Source organism: Rhamphochromis sp. 'chilingali' (genome assembly GCF_963969265.1).
Source record: "Rhamphochromis sp. 'chilingali' genome assembly, chromosome: 13".
NCBI classification, from domain to species: domain Eukaryota; kingdom Metazoa; phylum Chordata; class Actinopteri; order Cichliformes; family Cichlidae; genus Rhamphochromis; species Rhamphochromis sp. 'chilingali'.
Window position 1 is genome coordinate 22448006 of NC_137940.1, and position 19614 is coordinate 22467619.

The window sequence follows — 19614 nt, forward strand, 5'->3', positions numbered from 1 at the left end:
TGTGGAGTGTGGTTCTGTTGAATCAACAGACAGGGGAGCTGAGAGTAAGACTAAAAATACATCGTGTGTGTGCGCGCGCCTGTGCGTGCGTATGTGCGCCCTTACTCATTAGTGGTGACAATACCATGTGGATTATGCCACGTCGCCTGACAAATTCCGCAGATGCACACGCGCACACATCGGCGCCAAACACCCCTGCAAAGGTGACACAAGCGCCCGCTAGCAAGTTTACTCATTGCAGTCAAGGGCACACCTGTGCATGTGTGTATGAAAACAGTCCACCTGGGCGCAAGCAGTTTGACACGACCTCGATTTCTCATCCATCAAGCCAGGCTCTCCTCTCATTCCTCACTACAGCGCATTTCTATCTGTTTTACCCCCCTTGCTGGATGTTTTTGCTCTCAGAGGTTTACATCCCTGTTCTCTTTTTTTAATCCTCTCTAACTTCTCTTTTTCGTCACCCCTTGTCCTTCACAGCCTCTCTCTGTCCTCTGTCACACTCCCTCTGTTCTCTGCTCGCTGTGATCAATTAGGAGACATTAGTCCCGCAGATATTCCAGGTGACAGAGCCCTCAGGAGGCCACGCTCTCCTTCATCTCTCCCCCTTCTGCCTCCCTTCAGTTTCTTCTCTCCACACCTGGCTGTCTTGTCACTCCTCCTCCTCATCTCCTCTACTTTCCTCAGCAGCGCAAACAACCTCACCCGCGCCCCCCCATCAACCAATCTCACACCTTACAGTGCTGACAGTGACATATCAGCCCACCTCTCCTCTGTCTCTCCACTGATCTATCCCTCCTTTTTCTTTCCCCTTTATGTTCCCCTCTGCCCCCTGTGCACCAACTCCATTCCACCCCGTTCCTTTTTTTTCTTCTTCTCTCACCCCTCTCTATCTCGTTCTCTCCAGGTTGCCATTCACAATGATGGACCTGTCTTCTCTCCTGTATGCCAACCGCTCACCTGTATCCTAGCAACCACCTCTCCTTTGGCTCAGGTGCTCCATGCGGAGCAAGCAAACAAGACGCCGGGGGAATGAAGAACAAGCACTCTCGTTTATCCTCCTCCCTCCATCCGTTCAGTCATTCCTTCACACATAAAGAGGAGGCCATACTCCGCTGGAGTTTGAAGAGGGAAAAAAAAACGCTTTCTGTCCTCCCTTACAAATAAACTCCCTCGAACTCACACAGACACAAATAATGACTCGCAGCTCCAAACGCTTTTTTCATGCTACGTGTGTATGTTTATCTCATCCCCAAGGCTTCATTCTAACAGTAGGACACAGTAAATAAGCTTCACAGAGATACAGCGAGTCAGCTGTGCTCCTGAAACATGCAAAGTCATGTTTTTTCTGAAGATGTCGTCCTCAATTGGCACACACATGTGCGCGCCTGAGTTTCTGGAAGATTGTCAAGCAATTTTTTTTCTTCTTAATATTCATGTGAAGTCTGAATAAAGAAAAAAGAAGGAAAGGCAAATCATTTGAAAGCCAGCACACTCTCAGACACACACGGAGAAGTTAGGAGTTCTCACACACACACATGCCAACCAGCACAAAAAATGAAAAGTGCTGTTCAGGCACATGTGTCTTGGTGTAATTTATGAGTGGGCTCCTGGGCGGACGCCTCAGAGGGGTCCTCTTCACGCTGCATGGCTCTGGGTGCTCTGCACAATCCCCACAGTGAGCGCTGGGCCCCACGCACACATAACACACAAACAAGGTAGTACAAAATCCCCCTTATGAGTAGTGAACTCGCTGCACGATTAACGCTACAAAAAGCATGGTAAACACAAGGGTTTCAGGCTTGGCAGCACTGCTACAGCTTTGTTCAGCGTAGAAAAAACACCGGAGCAAAAACATTTCCTTACAACAGCTGAAAAGGGGCCACGTTAGCAATAGTAATAATAACAATAAAGTATCATTTCAGCTTTGTTTCAGCTTACTGAATTATAGCCAGTTGGACAATTAAGTTTGGTGGTGAAGCACACACACACACACACACACACACACACACACACACACACACACACACACACACACACACACACTATTTGGCATATAATAAAACTAAACTGAAAAATATACAGAAAGTGGGGCTTAGAGGGAAAAATATTACACTCTATTTCCCCTTAATCATGCAATTCCATTAAAAATGCAATATTATACAGTATACTGACAGGGTATCTGGATAGCTTGCTCTTTTGTGCTGTAAATACACCAATAATAAAAAAGAAAAATCTTTTATAATATAGCTTACAATCTAAAAGTACCTATTATTAAGACAGGTTAGAAAGCTTTATGTGTCTGCAGGTACCCAAAAATTACTGATGGAGTGGTATGAAAAAAAGAAAGGTAGAAGCAAAAATTATTCTTTAAAACAAATGTGTTTTGATTTATGTCCCCAATTAGATGTTCATTTAACAATTATATGTTCTGAAGAAAACAAATATTTGTGTCATTAAAGCCCCAGGTGAGCTCTGCGCTTCGAGTAAAAGATGAATAACGGGAGGTCTTTGGTCCTTTCTGCGCTCCAGTGCCCTTGAGTACATATATGGAGAGGATTTCGGGGGGGTTAGGGGGTATGAGGGCAGCGGTTGCCGTCCTTCGTCCTTCTCCCGGCTTTTGTTTTGTGGCTCCATATGTGGCTGTCTACTGCAGTGTGACCGTGTAAAGCTCAGGAGAGAATGGATCTTACTGTGTGCCCTCGGCAAGAGGCCTTGATCTGCTCTGGAGGACACACTATTGTCAAGGGCACTCCACGGGGGTTACACAAATCACACAAATACTGACACATGCACAGATTGGAGTGCACATGCATGAAATTCGGTAGGCCAGGATGCATACGACACACATATGGGTGCATATATCACAAACTCACTATGGACGGTTAGATCGATGTGGTCACGTTTGGATAAATATATTTATAAATAAAGAAAAAAATGATCTTAATAATATATGTAGAGAGGGTTGTTATTTCTGCTGATGCCACTCTTCCCCCCATCTGTTGACTCTGGTCTCTTGGGTAAGAGGCCAATCAGGGGCTCAGTGGCACATCTGCCTTCTTGCACACACACTAACACAGTGAAGTAGACAAACACACAAACATGCACATTCATACATAATTACATTTCCTCATTTTCTGTTCCTCCTCCTTCTATTGTCTTCCTCTCTCCCTCAAACACACACACACACACACACACACACACACACACACACACACACACACACACACACACACACACACACACACACGCACGCATAGGTCTGCATTCTTTTGTCCAGTGAATGAGGTCAAGAAGGAATAAAATCCACACCCACACACACACTCCCACACACACTCTAAGCAATGTTTTGTATTTTTTCCCTCCCTTCTCTTCACACAGATTCGCCGGTAGACAGCCCATCAGAATCTCTTCCTGATGTGCTGGGTAAGTGCTCTCCTCTGAGTATCTGCCATTCCTTAAAGTATGACTATTGCATGTTGGCTTCAGATCAGTGAAAAACATCCACTTTCCTGCTGGGTCTGTTAGGATTCCTACCTTGACTGATACCTGCTTGCAGAAACAGCCGCAGTATGCTGCGGTTTGTGTATCTTTCTGCCCCTCTAACTGCCTGTGCACTGATGCTGACTGGAGGCCGAGGCTCCAGCTGGGGTTGATTTTGACAGTGCAGCAGTCGACTGAAGTGACAAAGCTCACACCTTCTGAATCTGCTTTGTGTTTTACAGGCAGGGGCTACTAACTTGACACTTTGTCGTGGAGGTGTGGGAGGTTTATGCATTTTAGGTCAATGCGACACAGTGTGTCGACTGAGCTTGTATTTGTTCAGGGGTGTATATATAGACAAAAAATAAAATAAAATCTGGTTAACCCTTTTCATAAAAATGCTTTCACTTACCAATGAAGTAAGACAGCAGGATGGCCAGCAAGGCAGCGGCTGCGATGGCTGTCACTGCGGCACATTTCCAGCTGCAGTACTTGGACGGCTTCTTTAGTTTGAAGGCTGAGCGGGAGAAGGTGTTTCTGGGTAGCAGGCGAGGCGGTGGAGAATACACTGTTCCCGAGGTCAGGGGGTATCCGGGGGAGGAGCTACTGAAGAGAGGGGTGGTCCCTGACGACGTCTTGAACAAAAAATGCCTGAAGATGAGAAAAAGGGGTGAAAAAAAGAAAAGTCAGCACACACAGAAAGACGCTTTATAAAGTAAGTGGTTAAAACAAGCTCTGCTTGAGTGCAAACACACCAAACTATAACCTAATCACCGTCTGGATGACAGGGCATATGTGCAAGCTTCTGTCCAATTTACTTTCCGATGAACCCTTCCTGCCATATGGGTTTTAACACCCTTGAACTGATTGTGTCTCCAATTCAGTGCTGTTCCAGTCAGAGGTCTCTTTTTAACCTCCACCTGCTCTGCCCTGTTTTTTTCCTTCTTCTGTGGCTTCGCTTCTCCTCTGTTCACCCCACTTATAATTTGCCTTGTTTCTGCCCTTAATGGCTGGAGAGGATCACTGCCATCCCCCTTTTGCTGTCCTCATTGTCCAGGTAGGGTCAGAGCTCAGAGAGAGGATAAAAGGGGGATTTGAACCATCATCCCTTTGCTCATATTACCCATTATCCTCTGCTATCACTGCACCTGCTCACCCGCTCACTCTTTCGCTGCTCCCCCTACTCCAGCTGCTTTTCCTATTTCTTGTCTTATCTTTTCTTTTCCACTACCACTCCAATATTCCTCTTCTTTCTCCCCCTTTTTTATTCCTATAATCATGTCTTCCCTCGTTCCCCTCCTACAAAAAAATGTCCCTTTCTTCTTTCGGATTTTCTTTTGTTATCTGACCTTGAAAGAACACTTTCGCCATAGCAAGGAGAAAGACTGCACTTGAAGACTCTTTTAAAGGACACAAGAAGAAGAACTTCAGTGAAACCTTTGTGACATCTTTTGTGGCACGCATGCACACACACAGCCCCTACGCAGACCTCAGGTGGTATGACAGAACAAAGCCCTCAGGTGAGGTGAGTGTGATCTATCAGAGGAGAGAAGGTCACTCCACTGCCTCAGAGATGACTGAACAGAAAAATAAAGTCTTTTTGTGCCAGCTTTTTGTGGAACTTGCTTGTTTGTGTGTTTGCTACTGTGTTTGTGTGCACATATGAAGATGCTCTCTGAATGCTCTCCTACTTTTATCTTGTGAATAATGAACCTTGGCCACACAGACATTTCTGCAAAGAGAGGAAACAATTTTTGGCCGTCACTTCATCTAAATGCAGTGTGAGGCCTAGAGTCTGGGTTTTCAGCATTCTGTCATGATTAATGGATAATTTTGGATTATTACAAATGCTAAACTATTTCCATAACTTCTCTGTTAGGATAACATTATCCTCACAAAAAATAATTACTCTGACAGGCCAAAAAAGTGGCGAGACAATAGGATGGGGAGTAAACAAGCCAACAGTTTAGGATTTGGGTAATTATTTTACAATTTGTATGTTTTTCTCTTCCTAAATGTTTGGCAAAGCCAGGGGTTTGTTTAAAATCTGACTTCTAATTTTATCTCCTGCCTAATCAGGCCAGATTCACAGGACTAAGCAGTGACTTGGTGGAATGCATTATGAAGAGGTGGAACTAATTACTACCAAATTACTACTAAGTCTTTATAAATCATGAAAAAACCCCAAACCAACCAGTCTTGAACCCCTAATTTCTGGATGTTTTACTAGTAAAATAGGAAACAGATGCAAATATAAATTAAAACAGAGCATATAAGGCAAAAACAGAGTTTGCGCATATCTAACAAGCTTGAAGATCTGTATATGACCACCTTTATTCTTCATCACAGCATGAACTCTCTTAGACAACCTTTCTTGACATTTCTTTAAGAAGTTTTCAGGAATAGTTCCCCGGGCTTCTTGAAGGACATTCAAAGCTCTTCTTTAGATGTTGGCTAAAGAAGAATATCTGAGTGTATATAAGATGCCCATGAGAAAATTACCCGATGACCCACTTGACTTATCCGCTCAGAAAACATTTTCTGGTGACTTTATGGTCTCATTCACTGGTTTTAAGTCTTCGTCAATACAGCAAAATAAATAAATAAAGGGTAGCTTTAGCTAAGATCGGTGCTACTGTATGCATACAGTATCCTTGGTTTTCACCTGTTTTTTTCGCTAACCATTACCAGTATTTCTTCTTCAGTCACCTTTCTCACTCACTATGTGTTAATAGACCTCTCAGCACTGAATCATACTTGTTATTAATCTCTGTCTCTCTTCCACAGCATGTCTTTATCCTGTCTTCCTTCTCTCACCCCAACCGGTCACAGCAGATGGTCCCGCCCCTCCCTGAGCCTGGTTCTGCCGGAGGTTTCTTCCTGTTAAAAGGGAGTTTTTCCTTCACAATGTCACCAAAGTGATGATTTTTATATGATTTTTTTTTCTCTGTATGTATTATTGTAGGGTCTACCTTACAATGTAAAGTGCCTTGAGGTGACTGTCGTTGTGATTTGGCACTGTATAAATAAAGTTGAATTGAATTGATCCCAGTTAATATAATGGTGAATAATGGATAAACCAAAAGCTCTACCCTGTAGTTTAAATATGGTCACATGGGGTTTCAAAAGTCCAAGATAATGATGGCTAAAATGCCAAAAGTAGTCCACAAATCAGTGGGCAACATCATGACCGTCTATCTTTCATATGCGGTCGAACAAAACACAAAAATCTGAGAAGGTTGCCGGGTTTCTCTTTGACAAGCTGGAGTAAAGCAGATTCCAAGTCCCCAGCCTCGTGCTTTCTCTCTACCTCCACACCATGACAAATGACTCATTCCTGCACAGATGTGTGTCTGAGTTGTCCTCTTTCTTCTGCAGCCTGCTCTCTCTTCTTTTCAGACTAGTCTAATGGGACCAGTAATAACCCACCACTGTTACTGGACTGGATGATCTGTTTAAAAAGGTGTTTCACTGCACTTTGTGGTCTTCTATCCTTTTGATCGCTGCTGTTTCATAACAGCATGTCCGCTCATCTGAAAACAGTTGGCAAAACCAGGTGACGTGCTCAGAGCATGAAGATTTAGTTTGGGAGCGCTGTTCCACTCTCTATCAATTATTCAGCCAGTCTGTGCTTTGTCTCTCTCTTTCTCTCTCATCATTTTAAGCCACTGATTGTTGGACTGCTATCTTGCTGGATTTTTTCCCCTCTTCCATTGCTTCTCTCCCTGTTCCTCTCTTTTAGCTGTCAGGTATGGCCTGTGACTCCAGGAAAAAAAAAAAATAGGCAAAAGAGAGAGAAAAAAGCTGAAGACAGATAGAGGCTGAAAGACCACGAGGCGATGACACCCAAAGAAAAAAAGAGGTTATTGTCTAAAAATACCACATTCTCACTCTCACCAACATCAACACATTGTTATGCATTGCATAAACCTATATGCTCTGGCATGCATGCATATATGCTCAAACACACACGCGCGCCGTCCAAGGTCAAGCGGCTCATGTGCTCGTTTCAATTCATTTTCACAGCTGCTGACTCACTGTGATGGCAAGGCCAGCGGTAATTAATGGTGATACTGAAATAATGCACGTGTGAGCACAAGGAGAGGGTGAGCTGCTGAACTGTTTGTATTCTGTGTCACACGAAGCGTATGATTCGATGTGCTGGTATGTGTTTGAACTTAAGCAGTGAAATCATTTCATTCCCTGGCTTTGTTGTTTGTGTGCAGAAGCTCCGCTGTGAGCTTGGTGTGGGATGGGAATATGTCTATGGGCCATACTAATTACGAGTAGGAATGGAAAGTGTCTAATGTGCTCTGGGGAGGTAATTGACATTGATTTATGTTGCTGAGGACTATGGAGGGGTTCTATCATAGCAGGCAGCCGGCAATCACAACTCTGTATCATTAGGCTGGGGTGTGTGCGTGTGTACGCTTGTATTTGTGTTTGTGCTTTTGTGTGTGCCTATTGTAGGGTTTTTGACAGGGGTCCAGCGTGGAAATGTCACACATAATTAGAGAGAGCTGACAGAGATTCCCTTAACCACCGCTACCTCGCTGTCATGCATTCTGTCTTATATATGCAACACACATCCATACAGAACATTAGTCAAAACTGACTCACACACTGACACACATTTACCCGGGCTCACACACAGGCGCCCACCCACGCGCAGTAAAATATAAATTTATGTGGTTATTCTTTCATGAGATTGCCCCGTATGTGCTACCGAGTGTTTAATTTTCATCCTTGCGGAACAAACAGTGACACAAGAGGGGAAGGATAGACAATGGAGATAAAGGCTATAGATTAGAAGACAGAGAGAAGACGAGAAGATGTGTTTTCACTCCGTTCCAACCCCGCTCCCCATTGAGAGAAAAAGAGGACCTGGACAATTAACCACAGAACAGAGAGCATGCTGGGTAATTAGCAGGAAGTCAAAGCTCGCATTCCCCTTGAGCGAACAAACACACACAAGCTTTTTGCATGCCCGCACACACGCACGCTCTTCATATTCTCAGCTCTCACAAACATGCGGTTGCTTAGCATAGCACTTTCAGAGTCATCATCAGATGTAGAGAACAATTAACGGGGGTCTACACGGTATGGGGGTGACTGAAAAACAGTCAGATCTGAGAATGAAACAAAGAGCCCAGGGAGGGGAAGATGCTCAAGGACGGAGTCGTGAGTATTGCTACCTGCTACGATCGTAGGAAAAAATTGTGTGCAGATGGATACAGTAGACTGGGATTCATTTGCTTATTGTTGTGCAGATGAGGGGAAAATTCAGAGTTCTAATGTTCATAAAAAGCAAAATCCAGGCAGATTATGTATATATCTTAGATTTTTCTTTTTTCCTTGCAAACTAGGCGCTGTACTGGGATTTTATCCATTTTTTAATTCTGTTAAAGGAACATTTGAGAGATCCTTTTTAAATGAAGCCAGTTAGGCATTGATTCATTGACTTTACATAAAACTGGACTTAGCCTCTAGCCTCTTAAAACTGCATTCTTTCTAATGGCCAGCAGGAGGTAACTTCTGTGGGTAAAATGGCACTACTAGTGTTGGGTGGAACGTGTTTGCAATTCATTATCATTGCATTACTGTAATCACATAAAATTTTTCAGCAATGCAGTAATGTAATGCATTGCTGTATAAAATTTGGCAATCACATTACAGTTGTTTCTTGCTTAGGATATGCTGAACGTTTCTGTTGATAAGCGCTGTTGTTTTTGCTGCTGTTAGCTGCTATTAGCTTCTGTTAGCCGCTATTAGCTTCTGTTGGCCAGCATTAGTGAAACTATCTTTGAAGTGGACTCGGACACTCAGTGATAAAAGTCATAAAACATCAAACTTGTTTATCAGATTAAAAGTGTGATTTTTAGGACACTTGAGCATAACATTAGCTGGTATAACGCTAGCTTATAACCAGCTGCTGCTGTTGTTTAGCAGACTTTTGTCTGGAGATGGTCGTTTGTCTAATCTGCTGACAATAAGTAACTGTGACAATATTGGAAATTAATGAGTATGTTATGCATATTTTCTTGTCATTGAGGTGAAGAGGAAGACCAACAAATATGTTGGGGGAATAACAAACTGGTGCATGCTCCTATGTATTTTAATGGATTATGTATGAGAATGTGTCATTTTGTTGGACGATGTAATTACACACTAATCAATGTATATTTAGAAGTACAACATTTTTGTTTTTGTTAAATAACATTAAAAAATTACTGAGTTTGTAGCTTTAATGTATGAATAACGAGGTCATGTCATTAATAAACCTGATGTTACACAGCGGTGCCTGTTACAGTAGTGCCTACAATATATCATTTAGGAACAGATATACTGCCTCTCCTCCTTCTTCTTCACCGGTTGTTGTTCCAACAGGTAACATCTTTGTATCTGTCCCCACAGTAATGCATTTGAAAGTAACCGGTAGTAACGTCCACCCCTTCCTTTCCAGCTCCTTCCAGATAAATTGAGATGCCGCATCCCTCTCAGTGATCTTATTCCGCCACCCCCCAGGGTTGTGGCCCACAGAGGAGCGTGCCGGGGTGCAAGGGAATATCCCGAGATCACGGAGATTGAACCTGGCATGAGCCACCCATAGGGGCTCAGAGGGAGCGATTGGAAATCAGATGCTTTCACACAAATCGTGCGCACACACACACGAGCACACACATGCGGTCGCATTCACACAGAGAAATGTATTCTGTCTCTGTGTTTCTCATTCACACGCACACGCAGCGGCACCAGCCATCTATAGTCATTTATCTCACACAGGTAAATGTATCCATGTTCTGCGGGCCTCAATCTCCCTCTTCTGCCTTTCTATCTCTCACACACACTCCCCAAAACAATCTCCTTCAATCACCACCTCTCTTCATTTCTCTCTCTCTCTCTCCTTCTTTATCTCTCCCTCCTCTACCGTAAACCATTCCTTTCCACATTCCCCCGCCCTCTCACCTCCCACTCTCCTGACTTATATTTCTTTGCTATATAACCGCCCCCCCCCGCCCCCCTCGTCTGTTTCTATCTCTCTCTGTCTCTGCCAGTCATCCAAGCCCTGGGGTGTTCTTAGGTGATCAATCTTCATCCTCTCACCGCTGTCACACTGTCGGGTCAAGCCAAAACGCATGTGCACGCACACACGCACGCACGCACGCACGCAAACACACACACACACACACACACACACACACACACACACACACACACACACACACACACAATGCATAATGAGTGGACAACAAATGCCAAGATTTACATATGATTACAGTGGGGAGCAGTCTGATTTTAAAAAAACAAAAAACAAACACATGCTTGGATGCAAATACACACACAAGCGTACACACATACACTCCCTCCCCTCACATGAACAGGTTGCTCATCATTTCCTATAGCTGCAGGTTATAATGAGATGGAGGACAGGCTCTGCCAGCACAGGGATGGTGTGACTCGCTGGCTCTGCCTGGCTGGCTCTGCCTGGCTGGCTCCGTCCCAATCACGAGCTCCAGCAACTCCAGCAGCTCAAGCCAGCACACCCAGCCTCCACCATAGCCTGGACTGGAGAGGAGGGCCCAATCTGGGCTGGAGGGTGGAGCTGGAATACTCTCTGTGCTGCTCTGGGCTCCATTCACAGCGACAGGCTCTGAGCCATGCCAAACCCCACCACCTGAACATGACCAAATACTGGCACTGTAGAGGCCTCAACAGTGTGGGCGTGTGTGTGTGAGACGCTTCAAATCTGCAAAGATAGCAGTCAGGATTTATAAAGTTATAAAGGATTTATAACTTTAAATAGATTTTATTTTCATCCTACATCACTGGATCAGAAATTGCAAGAAAAACAAATCGTCCTTCATCTCGAGTGATGTTGTGCCAGTCACGTCAACATAACAACGCAGGCCTAGAAGAAGAAACTGCCAGTTGAAACAGCTTCTTTTTAAAGGTGTACGTATTCTTGTTCCTACCCATCATGCATACAAGCACAATGTGTGAGCACAGGTTGAGCATAGACCTGAGATCAGTGGGGATGAATTAAACATAGCCAGGCCTCATAAATACTGCACAGGTCCAACGCTCTGGGGAGTTTATCCAGGCCCATCAGTGCTGGAAGCCTCAGCACCCAGCAGGAGAAACACAAGTACAGCTTGCAGAGTAAATGCTCGGAGACTGACCACGCGCATGCGAACAAGCATGCAGGCAGTCTCCCTCTCACTGCCATGCTTCATGAATAGTAATACCCTGCATGAATGCTCTGTTTTCCTGGTAAGTGTTCTTTGTGTACTGACCCCCCCCCCCCCCCTCCCCCACATGTGTAGAGTGTGTGAAAAGGTTTGTATTTCCTGCTTCTTCACTCCAGGTTGCATGCATAATACTCTTTTGTAAGGGGTCCTGTTTGGGGATGAGGTAGAGAAGGAAACTGAGCAGCACACTTTTATGAATCACAGCCTGGAGCCATTGGCTTTTCATTTAAAGGTTCATATACTGGTTTAGAAATAGGGCTGCCACGATTAGTCGACTAGTCACGATTACGTCGACTATCAAAATCGTCGACGACTGATTTAATAGTCGACGCGTCGTTTGAAGCTTTGTAAGATCACAAAAGACGCAGGAATACCGGTAAGCAGTAGGATTTAAGAGTGTAATAACGGCCTGACACAGAAGATGGCAGCACTGCATGTACAAGGATGCCAGCTGCCATTAACCCCGAAGAAGAAGAAGAAGCTGTGTCCCAGAATTCATAGCGCAGCCCAGCTCAGTTTACAACAATGGCGGCAGCTAGTTAGTTTTAATATTACTCTTATTATTCTTTCTGGGTCACAAAATAAACGTTTAACATATTTTCATGCGAGAATGTAGCTGTGTAAACCTCAAATATCGGCTCAGTTTATCAAGACACCACATATTTTCAAAAGCGCTCCGACGTTTTCGGAGACGTCTGTTACCCACTAGCTCGATAGCTAGCCGGGGTTACAGGCTCACCGGCAAATCGTTTTCAAACCCACCGTCGTCTGTCGCTACTCAGGTTAAATATATATAAGTCACTTAGATAACTTCAAAATGTTATTGTTTGGCTTTTTTAATATTTTATTTGTTCCTGAGTAAATCGGTTTGGCTGAGATTAAAGTTATAGTTTTTACACAGCTGAATAAACAACTGATTATCAGAAGTGTGAGATGCTCGAGAATATACTCCGGTGTCCCGTTATATTTTAGATAGCAAGGAGTTTATTAAACTTCACCGAAAGAATCTGCAAATTTCATTAAAATTTAATAAACTATCATCTTGTCTTTATTTTTAGTTAGCACATACCATAAACACTTAAAGCTGTAAGCTAATGATAGTTATATAAGAGCAGATGCTGCTGGTGCAATAAGCTGTACGTTTTACGTCCAATGGATGATGATCTGATTAGTCGACTAATCGCAAAAATAATCGGTGACTAGTCGACTATCAAAATAATCGTTTGTGGCAGCCCTATTTAGAAATAATGGAAATGTGTGAGATCGTGGTTGCTTTGGGAACTAAAACAGTGCAGATACAGTTAGGTCCATAATTCCTTGGACAAAGAGGCACATTTTGTAGTTTTGCTTCTGTACGTCACCACAATGGGTTTTTAAAGCATACAATCAATAAGCGATTAAAGTGCAGACTTTCAATTTTAATCAGAATCAGAATCAGAATACTTTATTGATCCCTGGGGGAAATTCTGGGGCTTTTACAAACATTTTGCATTAACTGCTTAGGAATGACAGTAATTTTTAAACACAGTCCCCCATTTTCAGAGGCTCAAACTGAGAAACTAACAATTTTAAATACAAGCATAGTTATTACTACTTGGATGGAAATCCTTTGCAGTCAGTGACTGCTTGAAGTTTAGAACTGTGGACGGCACATAAATGCTGTGTGTCCTCCACTGAGATGCTCTTGCAGCCACCTTCTGTTGCGTGGGTCTCTTTGAATTCAATTTCAATACTTATTAAGATCAAGAGAATTCTCTTTTTGGCTGAGAACAAACGACTGACTTTGCCATTGAAGACTTTTCCTGTATATGGGTCATTATCCATGTTACGGGTGTACCTGAGCTGTTTTCTGGCTCATCTGGTCTTCTTCTTCTTGAGTATAATCAGAGTTTTACACCTTATTTTTTTCTTAATCATGGAAATAATTCTGTGATTGTGCACTGTACTTGTGGTCTCCCAGGCCTTTTTGGTGCCAGATGTACCAAACTGTTGATTTGGCCACTCCTAAAGTTGTTCCTATCTCTTTGATAGGTTCATTTTGTTTTGTTCAACCTAATCATGGCAACCATATTTGCACTGATATCTGTTGATAGTGACAAAACTATAAAATGCAAATTCAACATTCAGCTATTATGTCTGTAAGAGAACAGGACTTGTCTGGTCATGATGATGTTTGTCACAAACACACAATTATTTCTGGGACTGAAAATGTCTCAAAGTTAATGCGAAACGTTGTAAAACCCTTGCTAGTGTGCACTTTGATCATATATTTGACTTAAAATCCATTGTGTTGGTATAAAAGAGGAAAAAATACAGAAATTGTATCTTTGTGCAACATATTATGGACCTAATTATGAACGTTTAAGAGACAATTAGCTGAACTTTATTATTCAGACAATTCATGCAGGTGCTCCACTCTCACAGTGCCTATGAACTGATATCCATATCTCAGGGTTCCATAACATTTATAACAAGAATGCTAAATATACAAACTCATCATGGCGGAGACAATCAGTGATTTGTTGAATTAAAAAATAAATTGGTGTTAGGTGGGTGTTAAATAACAAAAAATAACAAGGGACAAAGATCAAAGCAGCATTTTAAGAGCAAATACAGGGTCAGTTAATTCCAGTGCAATTGCAATAAGTGGTTTCACTTGTGAAGGCAGAGTAGTTTGTACAGCGCTCTGAGGTGGAGTTTGTAATGAAATTTCGCAGGCTTAGATCACGTTTTAAAACGTGGATTCTTTTTAGGCTTGGTGAACACAGCTTTGTAGACTGGAGTTAATGAATATTCTGACTGTGATAGGTTTGTGTTACAGCTGGAGAAGTGTCTACATTTTACTTTTCCACTTTTCGGTGTTAAAAGCTTTGCTGACCTTTAAAGGAATGGCGATGTCAAAGTGGACCTTTCATTTTAAAGCTGGGATGGGTAGATTTTTTTTGTTGTTGTTATTGGTCCAAAATATTTTAAAAAATACAAAAGTTTTTGATTTATTTATATGTAGATTTCAAGAAAAAGCAGCTGATGAATGGTTAAGTGGAATGTTGCTAATAATTTGCTAATAACCACTAAGCTGGAGCCTAAGCAAATTATTATTAATTAATTAATATTAATTGTCTCTGTTCTTACACAAGAACGCAAATATTTAAATAATAAATATTTACAGATTTTGGGGCTTATTATCGTCATTTTTTTTATCGATTTATAATTAACTCTGTTTTCCTGGGTCTTTTCCCCTGTGTTATGAATAAATCTTCCTTTTTTGGTACCAGTACTGGTTTTATTTTGTTGTATTTATCCGCAACACCTTAAAGGCTGGTTTGTGAAAATATTGTTGGACATAAACCGGTCCGTGGCGCAAAAAAGGTTGGGGACCGCTGCTCTATGTGACGCAAACACACACTACCCTACACATCCTCTGCTTCCTGTAAGCATGTCTCATTGCAGTCCTTTGCATGCTTTGCTTCCTTTCACTTCCGCTGATCCGTCACGTTATTGTGTCCCCAGAAACGCTTCTGTTGTGTTTTGTGAGATTTTGTTTTTTTATACTTCCAATGTGTCATTTTATATTTCCATTGTGTTTTTTTCTTAAGCTCCAGTGTGTTTGACCTCTCAGGGCTGCCGTATCATTAACTCACAGTTAAACACAGACTATTTAAAAGGCTCCCAAAAGCTTACCAGCAGTTGCTACGGCAAAAAAGCTTCGACAGCTTATTACTGGCTAGAGATAGCCAGTGTTATTAAGACACTCTGTTACCAGTTAGCTTGTCAGCCACAGCAGCTTACTAAATAGTCACTTCATCACTTAGGTTACAGCACCATTTATTTCAAGAGGACATAGTTTGAAAAGTGTCCATGGCCCATGAAGTCTAATATTTTTTTTGCTAGTCTGCCAAGACCTTCCATTGATTTGTTCCCAGTTCCCTAATTTCCTTCCTTTTTAAGTTCTTAAGTATTCTTTCATTTTTAGTGTAACACGTTTTGTGGTAGTCCTAGTGAGTGAATAGTTGTTATTTTACATCATGGCCAAATACACCACAGCTTCTTTCTTTCTCTTCTAACATTTCTGTCTGACACCGCCACACTGAGCTTACAGAAATGTTGCTGAATGGATCTGACCTTTCATTCCTCACTATTGATTACTCAAGGCTTATTCAACTGCTGTGCTTACTGTAAGTGGCTCCAGATATCAGCGTCAGGTAAACCCGTCAACAGAAAAACAATCCAAAACAAAACAGAAAATATATACTCTGACCTGGTCTCCAGCGGCACGTTACTGTTAAGCACCCAGCTGTCTTGTAACTGGACAGACTCAGGGGTGGTCGGACCATCTCCCGTCCCCGGAGCGGGTGCGTGAATGGGGTTTCGTCCGCCTCTCAGGGTGTTTCTGTTCAGGCTGTTGGCAGACTGGTGGGACAAAGTGTGGTGGTTGTGTGGAGGGGGCAGTGGAGGTCGTAGCGTGGTCTGACTCTGGTGGTTGGCAGCCCCTGGAAGAAAACAAGCACAGAGACGAATTTAAGAAAAACACTTCTGTGTGAAAATAGAGTCTCAGATCAAAGGGATCAAGGACTCGGTTCCAAAATGCTACAAACCCAAAAGTAGAACAGAAATGTTATTTGATATTTGGTGATTATTTCGCAGTATGTCAAAAGCAAAGCTCTTCAGCTTGCAAATAACTTCATTATCATTCCATTATGTACTACTTTTGCCTCTGCAATCATTTGGTTCGGAGTAGGTCTCATGTTTTCCAAACGGTCGATAACTTATTTGAGAAGGAAATTCCAGCTCAACAGATACGTGGAATTTGATAATCATCTTCTTACATTTTGATTCACGTTTTTCTCCATTTTGTCCATCTTCATTTTTATCCACTCCTCTCTCTCCTTGTCTCACTTTTACGTTTTCTCTCCAGTTTTCTTTTTCCCCCCAAGTAGCAAAAAGATGCGTGTGAGCAATATTAGAGCACTCAGCACAGCGTGCGCCCTCATCTCTTGCTCTCAGACTTGGGGGAACATGTCAGCTAGAATCCAATACCAGCCCTTCCAACAATGAGCTAATGGACTGTTGAGTGAGAGAGCTGAAAAACAAACCCGGATGACTCAGACGAGAACACCCATTCACACATCACAGTTCTCTCCCCCTCCCCCTCTCCCTCTTTCCATGAATCAGTGGGGGATTTGAGCCCATCTTCATCGTGCGTGTGTGTGGGTTTGCACGGGAAAATCAATAAACCACATACTATACGGTACAGGAGATCTTAACATACTTTTTTTGTTGCCAGCTGCTTAAAAAATTACATATCATGACAGTGCAAAACCTGCACGTCATTTATGCTTCACGCAGCTTTACGACATCGTTTGCTATTTCTTTCATCGATGCCACGCATCAGACTTTCATCATTACTGAGTATGGAGATACATGAGACTGTTTACTTGGTGCGTCATCTTTCTCCAATTGATCAAAGTTTGGAGCACGTGCACACACATATGTGTGGGGTGAAAACAACAAAAAAGCAACTGCTTTGTCAAGCTGCGTGATCACACTTGCCCTCCTCCATATGTCATCTTCTCTTGGATTTGATAAGAAAAGAAACAGCGTGCGAGAGGAAGGGAGAAGTGTGGATGTGCTGAACTCTCCTGTCTGTTCTTCCGCTTTGATATTTGCCTGTTCACGTGTGTGTGGCGGAGGGAGGGAAGGGGGGGGGGGGGGGGGTGACGACTTTTGACAGATAGAAACCAAATCAGAAGACGAATGCATTTTGCATCTACATTATGCAAATGCATCTTTCTTTGTTCTCCTGAATGTGTGTTTAAGGGGAACCCGGCTTGCTTGCAACTCCCGTTGTAATGACAACCAGTTTGCGAGGTGACCTGATTCCTCTGCGATACTGCGGGGATGCAGGTGTCACCGCCGTGGCTGGAGAACAGATGCTCGTGAAAGGAGAGAAGGGGCGAGAAGGGGGAAGGAGACTGGGGGAAAAAAGATGGGGCCTGACCTCTGCTACACAGGAGAGACGCTAAACATCTGTTTGTGCGTGCAAAGATGCTCTTGGGAGAAACAGATACACATGCGTGCATGCAATCACCCGCATACATGCAGCCACAACACAGCCCGAAAGGCCATCCTTCTCTATCATAAACTCTGCACGTAAATTGATATTAAAGCATGCGGTGGGGTTTATTTCGTGTACTTCCCTCCTCCTCCTCCTTCCTATACTGCCCTATTTCTTGTTAAGGATTGTTTCTCTTTCATCTTCCTTTTATTTGCATTTTCCTTGTGTTCCTTTGCTGAAATGTAAAGCACTTTAAGATAAACCTTGTTTGTTAAAAGCACTTTATAAATAAAATTAACTAGACTTCCCCTCCCTGCAACGTCCCTATAAATGTGAAATACCTTTTACTGCACCCTATCTGCATAAATACTTTTATATAGTGTACCCATATCAACAAAAGCACACAAGCATCTAAATACAAAAAACAAAAGCCGTATACTGGCTGGGCACGTATGCAGGCATGGACACAGTCCCAACGATGCAAAAAATACAACTAGGCAACCCCACGCTCACTAGACCAGCCTGCTATCTCCCGTGTTTAAATCTGCGTACAAAAATGCATGCCTTATGCTTTTGTTCACTTTCTCTCCCATAAATATTGAACAGGTTTTTCATTCAAATTTGAATGAATAATATATGGCACACCTTGTATGGAAGAGGAATACTTTTTTCCCCAGCCCTACTTTTCCCACAAACTGCTGTAGCCTGGGTGCGTGAATGTGGTAAAATCTTCTGTGTGTATGTGTGTGTGCAGAGTCAGACACACTCCAACCACTGGAGAGGGTTTTCTTCAAATATCCAGCCACTAAATTATGTTGCGCAGGTATCAAGTCACGCTCTGTTCTGTCTGCAGAAACTTGCATCCACCACTTTTTGTAATAAGTGCATTTTGCTTTGCAGACTCAAGGCAAAAGAGAAAAAAATGCTAATCCTGTTATCTATCATTCAGCAGCAAATTCAATTGCACGTCTCCAGATAATGTCAGAAAAATGTAAATTCGGAGAAAAGTATTGCCTGTAATTCTATGCATTAACTCTCTTCGTAGCCTACTGGGACTGCCGCGGCTGTCATGTTCTGTCGGGCTAACCGAACTGAATTGTTACATGATAGAATGTGATTGTTCCTTTTATTCTTCGCTGAATCAATATTTACTGAATAAAGTGGATAACGACTCATTACTAATGCTCTGCTTGTGTTGTCGTAAAATGTGCTGCAGCGAAAAAAAAGAACAAGTTTTTTAAAGAAAGCACTATTCTTCCAAAAAGTCCCTCAACCTTTGGTAGAAGTTCAAGAAAGAAAGAAAGGAAGAAAAAAAAAACAGAAAAGAGAAGAAAAATATTTCTAGACGTGCTACAAAATATTTATGATCAGAGACAAATTGCTTTCCTTTTTCTGCTACAGCACGGGAGATTGATGTCAAAGAAATTTGTTCTCATGCAGACTTCAAATCCATAAAAAAACACAACCCAAAAAACAACCCTTAGAGCTCGCTGGAGAAAACACAAACATATTGAGAAGTGGGGTCTGCCGGAGGAGCAAGGCTGACGTATAAGGCTGTTTTTTTCATACATGCAGAGAACCGAAGAAAACATTTGTGTTTCTGTTTTGGCCACAAATACACAAACGCGAGTAACCACTGGAACAGAGGCGGCGTGCAGGAATGAGCAATCTTGAGCTAAATGGTTCTAATAAATTAAGATAGGGGACTTAGTCAGATAAAGTGTGTGGTTTCCAAACTACAACCCGCAGGTAGGCTAATAGGAACAACCGTTTTACTAGGAACCTGGTCTGATAAAAGACCAAACATGCGAAAAAGGAAATAGAGCAATT

General features: G+C 42.6%; 1 protein-coding gene across 1 annotated transcript in view; it reads right to left on the minus strand.

Annotated features, from left to right (window-relative positions):
- Positions 1–19614, minus strand: part of tenm2a (teneurin transmembrane protein 2a) — a 226381-nt gene that overhangs the window by 40469 nt on the left and 166298 nt on the right. Inside the window, exons 6-7 of the mRNA XM_080900423.1 lie at positions 15988–16219; positions 3893–4131 (exon numbers count right to left, since the gene is read on the minus strand). Coding sequence (XP_080756549.1) covers positions 3893–4131; positions 15988–16219 — 471 coding nt within the window. The remainder of the gene's footprint in view (positions 1–3892; positions 4132–15987; positions 16220–19614) is intronic.